General features: G+C 42.8%; 1 protein-coding gene across 2 annotated transcripts; it reads right to left on the bottom strand.

Annotated features, from left to right (window-relative positions):
- Positions 1-890: 890 nt before the first annotated feature.
- gtf3c4 (general transcription factor IIIC, polypeptide 4) lies at positions 891-7,459 on the bottom strand. Of its 2 annotated transcripts, none has more exons than XM_062413216.1 (5): positions 7,120-7,459; positions 3,789-5,531; positions 2,978-3,108; positions 2,453-2,541; positions 891-1,134 (listed from the first exon to the last, which is right to left on the bottom strand). In XM_062413216.1, the coding sequence occupies exons 1-5, from the start codon at positions 7,444-7,446 to the stop codon at positions 1,070-1,072; spliced, it is 2,355 nt and encodes a 784-aa protein (XP_062269200.1). In that variant the 5' UTR covers positions 7,447-7,459; the 3' UTR covers positions 891-1,069. The 2 variants fall into 2 exon arrangements, 1 of the variants encoding a protein (XP_062269200.1); XR_009924750.1 differs by having other exon boundaries at positions 1,074-1,134; positions 2,453-2,898.
- Between the last annotated feature and the right edge of the window lie 1,023 nt (positions 7,460-8,482).

Genomic DNA, 8,482 nt, shown 5'->3' with positions numbered 1-8,482 from the left:
CGCCGACCTCCGTGTCTCCAGAACAAGGAGCCGGGGCCGAGGGGATGGGGAGGGTTGGGGAAACGTGCCGCTGAGCCTGTATCCCCCCCTCCCCACGGCCCTTGTTCCCTCCAAATATGAAAAAAGGGTTAATTGTATTTAACAATATGCTCTCTAACACCCCCCCAATTGGAATTAGAATCACATCTGGCGCCATGTTCTGTCCCTCATTACTGCTGAATCTCATTACGACGCGCTCCCCGGGGACGGACCGCGCCGGGTTTTTAAGCACACTTTTCGCTTTCTTCCTGCCTCTTGCTCATCTCATCTGCCTCGCCGCTCCTTCTCTTCTGCGTTTACATTAGCGGAAGTCCTCATCTGAGAGAATGACTGAGCACCATCACCCTACTCCTCCTCCCCCCCTCTTCCCAGAGCTTGGAAATTGTTTTACAGTGCCAATTAAAGTAGGTATTTTTTTTTTTTTTCTCTTCAGAGTATGTATTATTCAGAGTGTATTATTTGTTGCACTCAAAAAGGGAAGAAAAAACTCACTAAAATAGGACTAGCAGAGTAAGTTCCACTTCCTTGCAATAAAAACTACACCAAAGGTTTGGAAATATAGTCAACAGAAAGAAATGAGCGAGCTTATTTATGGTGCCCTGAAGTCCTACTGAATAATAAAAACCTCCACATATAACCACATTTTAAACTTTGTTTCTTTGCACCCTTGTGCACACACTGCGTCTGACTGGGAATTAATTTTAGAGCGAGGAAAAATAAAGAAATCTGTAAAGTTTGACTCCAAACTGCTTTACCTCAGTAAAATATTAATTTAAAACTGCGGCAATGGGGGAAACAGCTTCTCTGCGCACTTTGTAGGCTGCACTCGAGAGGAAATGCGAGTCTGAACGTGTAATCAAAGCCTTTTATTTGCACTTTTAAGATACCAAAATAAAGTAATAAAAAGGTGAACAAAACACATGAAACAAAAAACAGTTGCAGTGATGAGTGACAAAACTGGACCCCGAGTGAGAGCAGGGAGATGAGAGGGTCACAGGGAAGCCCTGAGGTTCTTCCAGTGGTTTTGGCTCTAGATCATCGGCGAGTCGCAGAGCGTGCAGGGCGCCTGCAGAATCTTCTTTATCCAATCCGGATCTGTGGGCAGAGAAAACGGGATTCACAATATGAAATGATTAAAGACTCTCCAGCTGCGGTGTAAACGAGTTTACACGTTGGTCTCATTTAATTCGGTGCCAGAATCGCTTCTCCATGAAAGACTTGGGAACAATTTCATCAAACTTCCAACACGACACAAGTCAGGACGGACGGAAGGTTAAAAGGTTAATTGCATATATTAAATGAATCAGTCTTGTAACACATAGTTAAGATTAGTCTAATAAATTCACCTAAAAGTTTGCAATAGACTTAAGAAGAGCTTCATTTAAATAACCAATGATATTTTCTACAAAGAAAATAATATAAATAAACTGAAACATTCTGTGCTAAAGCGCTGTCAGACATAGAAGTGGATGGCAGAGTTCACTGATAAATGATGATGAGAACATGACGGTGATCATTCATTTACCTTGAATCTACCTCTGGAATCTACCTCTGTTTCCTGTCTTTTCGACAGGAAACAGTTATTACTCTCAAACACATCCTGCGTCTCACCATAGAGAAGTCTCCTGATCTACTAACCGAGACAAGGCCTCAGTAAACATATAAAATACAGTAAAACCGTCTGACGTGTTTCAGAAACCAAACACAGAGGATCACAATCAGCTCGTGAGATGGTTTTTAACGGAGGCTGCGGTGATGGCAAATTTGACAGATGCCAAAACTGCACAGAGCCTTCAGCCTTCAGCCTGGATCGGTTGGAATGACCAGGAGTGGCGTGCCCCAGGCGTTAAGCCAACTCTGATAAAGACCTGGGATGCATGATGCAGCCGCATGAGGCCAAACCTCACGCACTGTTTTCTCTCCCAACTGTAATCAGTTCAGGAAACAACGCTGGACGTACACCTGCTGTTTGAGGGGGGGTTTTAAGTGCCATAGAAAACCTTGATTCCCTGATAATTCACCAATAATCAAAGCAGATAATGGATCTGAAATTGCACTCAGTTAAATTAATGAGGAAATAATTAGTTCTGCAAGAAATCAAAATAAAAGAGATCAAAAGTCTGACAAATCATTTCTTGCACTAGTGCACATTATTTGAGGCAATGATCAACCCAGAGAGTAGAGAAGACCTTTCTCTTTTAATAATAAATACTAAAGAAACCCTCTCATTTGAATAATGCTTCATGTTTTCCAGAGTTACGTTTTCAACCAACTTGGAAATCCAAAGTGTGGAGTTGTGATCTGAGCGGCAGGCTGGGATGAGGACCGACGCTGAAGGTGACAGGAGGAGACGGCTGATGGAGAGTGCGACTGTGAGACGGAGGTGGAGGGAGATGGAAAAAGAGGCGCTTACCCTCAGGCTTTGGCAGTCTGGCGATGCTATCCAGCAGGAGGCAACGTCTGAACGTCAGCGTCTGGCAGGCCTGGTATGACAACACACACCTGCAGGAGACCGAGAGAACGGCATTAAGAGAGCGGGCTGGCAGGGACAGACACACACACACAGGCTCACACGCACAAACACAAAAGTAGAGCAGAGGCAGCGCCGAGGTGCAACTGAAGGGGCACAGATTTCTCTCCCAGTGCCCAGCGGAGCCACCGCATCCCAGTCGGCGAGGAAGGAAGGAGAAATATTTGACAGATAATATTTATGAGACGATGAGAGTGGTGCATGGGTAAATATCAAGAGGTGGGAGGCTTGATTACTGCTCTGTGAAGACAAATAAACCGTCAAAGATTCAATTCACATCCCGACTGTCTGGCGTCTGAACCGATGTGGCACCTGCGCTTCCCCTGAGGCTGAAGAAGATTTAGTGGATTAGATTTAAATTTAGGAGTTAAAAATAAGAAAAAGAAAAATCTGGAATAGTCTTTGTACCTGAGCCACATGTGACCGTTTTCACAGATCGCTTGTTTGTGGTCGGTGAAGGGAAGCACGGCCTGACACAGGCTGCAGTGCTCCGGGAACGTCTGTTTGTTAATCTTTTTCTTCATGTGGCCAATCAGGATCTGAGACGGACAATTAACAGATACACAGACAGAGAGTGGTAAAAATGATATCATAAAGAATGAAAAAAATATTTATTTTCAGCTGATTTAAAACATTTGATGTCAGAGCTAATCTGCAGTATTTTACCCCAATTAGCTCTTAAGCTTATGACCGTGATATTCATTGATGAAACACGTACAAATGAAATCAAATTTCAAATTTGTTATCTAAACCAAGGAGTCGGATTTGTGGAGCACAACCCAAGAAAATCCCAAATTTGGAGTTTCAATATTATTTTTTTCACTTTATTTACTGGTGACAGCGTTTTGGATGAAACAAGTCTTACTGGTGGCGGCTTCAACTCAAAACTTACACGACTGAAAATATCTGATGTTAATCTAAAGCTGATCCTTGGGTTAATCAATGTACAAAAATTCCTTTAGTGTAGAATATCAGGAGAGATCATACAGGAGAGATTTAACCAGGTAGAGTCACAAATTTCGCAAAAAAATAAATTATAGGGGAAACACTGTAAATGCAAAAGTTAAAGCTGTATTACAATTTCTTCGCTGGACCGGATTGACACTGTGCAGCTTCCACTTTGAGCAAGTGCGTAACAACACTTTAATCAGGTCAAGTGAAAACATAAAGGAATCGGACGTTCATGGTGAGTGATGATCAGTGGGTCACTAGGTTTTACCTCTGAATTTCTGTCGTTAGTGTCTTTGGCGAGGTACTCCACCAGGCCACAGGTGGGTATACTGGTGTTCTGAGCGATCCAGGTGTTCAGGTACACCACCCCCAGCACCTTCTTCATGTTCTCTCTCATCAGGTGACTCTCTACGGAGTTAACCCAAGCCTGCACCTCCGCCAACTGCTCCTCGCGATTGTCCTCCTTCTCCGGCTTCCCTCCGACAGACTCGCCTTCCTCTAGCACACAGTCTTCTTCGTCCTCTCCGTCCTCCTCGTCTGCCTCTGCGTCCCTAACAAACACCTTGCTTCCCTCTTGGCTGGGTTTCCAGAGATGATCTGTCGGAGGTGACTGCAGAGACTTGTAAAGTATACGAACCAAAAACAGCTTGAAACGCCACAAGTAGGGCGAGTCTACATCTTGCATCTTTTGGTCAAGCTCTTCCTGCAGTGCTGAAGGGATGCACTTGTTTTTCAGAATTTGCCACCTCACAATGTCCAGCAGGTCGGCCAGTTTGTACAAGTTCTGTACGGGAGACTTAAGCAGAAGAGCTGCTGCAGTTTCTGGCGTTTTCAGGCTCAAAAAGTGCACCTGGTAGGTCCTGGTGATCGGATTGTGGCTGTTCACCATACCTTGTGTGCTGACCATCGCAATATACGCTCCATTGTGGCTTACCGCAATCCCATGTATCCGCCGCCCTGTCAGGTTGTCAAGTCGCATCATGTCGTCTTGTTTGAAAATCAAAGTATTCTCAGTAAATGTAGGTGTCAGCTTCTTTATACACCCGTCTATGGAGCATGAATACACTGCAACGCCATGTTGACTGACGGCTAGGGAGACCACGGGGAGCGAGTGAAGCCCCACCACGTGAGAGTTGTGCACGTTAAGTCCGGCCGGTGAAATCATGAGCAGACACCAGAAGACGTAACATCCTCGAGAGGCGACGATGAGGCTGCAGCTGCATTTATGGATCGGATGGATCATCTGGACGCATTTGATGTTTTCCACAGCTATCTCGTCGCAGTCCTTCCAGAGGATGACAGGGTGCTTCAGGGTGAAGTAGCCCTTCACTCCCGTCAGGCTGACCGGCATGATCTTAACTGGTCCCACCTCACTGCCGATGATCAGGCCGCTCATCCGGCGATCCGCGTTTTCATACTCCCACCACGCCAAGTTACTGGGTCGAATCACACCAGATTCAATGATGTCATAAAACACGACATCGTCCCCGTTTGAAAACGGCAAATCAAACTTCCACAAAACAAGGTCGCCGTTCTCCATCAAGACAGCCAGGAGGACCATCTCCAGGTCCGTGCCCGTGTTGTCCGGCTGAACCTGTTTGGTCGTGTAAATGCTTGACCACTCCATCCTCAGGGGCGTTTGCATGCGGAAGCGCCGCTGCACCTCCTCAAAGTCCTGCAGGTTTTCCTGCGGCGGCTCGTTGTCTTTTCTGGCGTAGCCTCGCTCCTTTAACCTCTCACTGTACTTCTTTGTGAGATTGACGAGCATGCTCCACTCGAGTCGCTTGTGGCTGTTATGAATAGTAAGTCTGTGGTCCAGCGTTAGGCATGCGAGCAAACACCGTCCATCGGAGTCACAACCTAACGGAGACCAACTGGAATACTTTATTCCCTTGTGCGCAACCACTGACGGGTTCATCACTCTGTCGGCCAGAAAAACTTGCCTCACGGTGGGGACCGGATGCCTGCTGAAGTTCTCCACCATTTGTTTATGCTCTTCCACTGTTCCCACCTGAAACGTTAACGACAAAGTGAAAGAGTTAAGGTTTTTAAAAGAATAATCAAACCCATAAACATATCCCCTTAAATCAATCGAGTTCTACTTTGTACTTTCTACCAGGCTTTATTTGAAGTCCTAGGTAATTTGAAAAACTATTATAAATTGACCCTAACAAGTGCAATATGTATAAACATGTAATTTAAGATAATCTATGTAAAAGATGCAACAGCAAAGATCAGTTGATGATGAGCAGAAAAACAAAGAATTATTTTTAAAACGAGCTTGAATCAACATAATAACCTGATTCAGAAAAAACTTTATTGATCCCTGACATGGCAGCGACCAGCGCAACATCATGTTGTTTGTGACACTTACTTTGAACGCCATCCCGTGCCCCTCCCGCCTCATTAAGCCTCCTGCTTAACAAGCACTTAATCATATTTATAAACGACGGCAGAAAACCAACTTCACCCTTCTGTCACTGTGTCGAGTGGATTATTAAACTCAAGTCTCCGTCCAATATTTGTATCTGCCAAGTGGATTTTTTGGAAGAGGAACCTATAAACAATCATTATCACACAGTAGAGCAGCTGTGGAGGGAGAGATTTACCAGAACAAAATAGTTTCACAGTTCCTCTTCACATCTACGTTTGTATCCAATCGCTTTTAATTATCTTTCTCGCAGTTTAGTAAATAATGAAAGTACAGAAACGTCCAACGCTGCCAAACTAATAGCACACGAGTGAATACGAGCTTGGCTGTGCTCCTACGCCATGTTTACATAAGTTGTGTAACAACTACACAAATAACAAACGAGATAAAAACACTCACAGATGTCAGTTTGTGACCACCTGTGTTATTTGGAAACACTTGTTATTGAAATGTATCATCACTGCTGCGGCAAACACATCCATGAATAACTTGATATATGACAGGGATCAGCAATTAGTTTCATCTATGGGACAGTTTTACCTGTATTATCATTTATTTATTTTTTCACAAATTGCAAAAGGTATCGATTTATAAACCTTTATAATAATAATAATTGTTATTATATATTGCCGAACTTATGGATTTGAGGCCTATTGGTCAATGAAAACACTAAATTGAAAGAGTTGTATTTTACATTTACAGGTGTCATGGTCTGATTTTCTTAGTTTGTACTATTTGAAGCATGTTTTGACATTATACAGTTAAATTGATTTGTCCTGTAATCAGTTATAATCAATGAGCTTCAGTTTTTTTATCATCTTCAGTAGATCACCTGTCACCTGGAGATGTTTATTTCAGGTTGTTGGGGAAATCCAGTTTATATCCATTAATTGAGAGAGAATGCTGAGTTAGATGATAACTGAAATTTGGGGATATTTATTGATTGCTTGATTGATTGAATGATTGATACTTTGCACATTTATTGGGGACTAAATATGAACTGATTGGGTTGTTGTCGTCTCCAGATATAAAACATCACATCACGTGTCTTCATCTGAGGGTCATAAATGAGGTTGAGTTCAGTGTTTACTAACAGACGCACATGCTAACTTCAGCTAGCTATTTTCTTTCCCCCCTGCTTCACTGAACGTGTGTTGTTTCTCTTTACCCGCAGTCTGGTGGCCTCGCCGGGGACGGGGATGGAGGTCCGGTGCAGCATCAGCTCCTGTTTCCCGCTCTGAACGTCGCACACCAGCTCCATCAGCGCCAGGGAGCTGGTGGTGCACACGGCCAGGCGGTGATCCTGCGACCAGGCGAGCGGCTGCAGCCCGCTGACCGGGGACAGGAGCGGCACCACGGGGTCCCGCCTCACCGGCGCCCCCTCCGACCCGAGCACCAGCCCGCCCTCCGTCTCCGCCTCCAGCTCCGGCTCCGTCTTGATCACCACGTCCCTGGGAAGCGCATTCCCCGGGTCTGACGGACTGACGGCCGCCATGTTGTTAGCCAGGGGGACGTGACGTTAGTGAATGAGGGAGGAGAGGAGGGCGGGACTTCCTGTCTTCCTACGTGGAGATAAATAGCAAATACAGTATATTGTATAATAATATATTTAAAAAACATTGTGAAGCACATTGTAACCTTGTTTAGATAAGTGCTATACAAATACATTTATTATTATTATTATTATTATTATTATTATTATAACTGAAACCTTAATCGTAACATTTAATGGTGTAATGTTATTATAATTTATTATTTTTGCATTATATATATATAGTAGCTAAATAATAGTTAAGATTTTATATAAAAATATGTCACCTGTCATTTACTAATAATTAAATCAATATATACTTATTTTATTATAAGTATTGCATTTTGTAATATTTTCATATTGATACATTAGTTTTAGATATAATTAGTATACTACAAGTAAACACATTTTGATTCTGTGTTTTAATTACTGTGTTTGTCTCTTTTTATAATTAAATTGCATCACATTTTTTGTCAGCCTCATATCAAAACTAGGAAAACAACCTAGAAAGCCAAACTATATTACTGTTTACGTGCATTGACAATTGAATTGACCGTAACTGAATATGAAAACAGTGTTGGAGGCCTTTTTTTCATTCGTACATCTGCTAATCAGCTCCTCAGAAACATTTTAACCACATTTAATAACAGTGACAAACCATGTTGAGATGTGTATTTCTAAAAAGTCTAATTATTGTTTTACATTTTTTGTATTTAAACATTTTGTGTTGAAAAAACAATACATTCATAATGGACAATGTGTCAGGACCTGCACATCCTTGTTTTAATTAGATTAGATTAGATTAAACTTTAATGATCTCCACAGGGAAATGTTGCTTTTGTGTGACACATTCATATAAAGAGAGCAGCTCAATCTTTAATCAACCCTGGCACTTTCACAATAACACATTTAATGTTCTAAAAGATAAAAACGAGTCCAAGAGAACCTGTGAGCTGACAGGCAGAGCATCAGTCATTTCTTCTGTGCAGTCACTCATCAC

Source organism: Platichthys flesus, chromosome 19 (assembly GCF_949316205.1).
Source record: "Platichthys flesus chromosome 19, fPlaFle2.1, whole genome shotgun sequence".
In the NCBI taxonomy this organism is placed as follows: Eukaryota; Metazoa; Chordata; class Actinopteri; order Pleuronectiformes; family Pleuronectidae; genus Platichthys; species Platichthys flesus.
The sequence above is the reverse complement of the archived record's forward strand: the minus strand, read 5'-3'. Positions and strand labels throughout refer to the sequence as shown.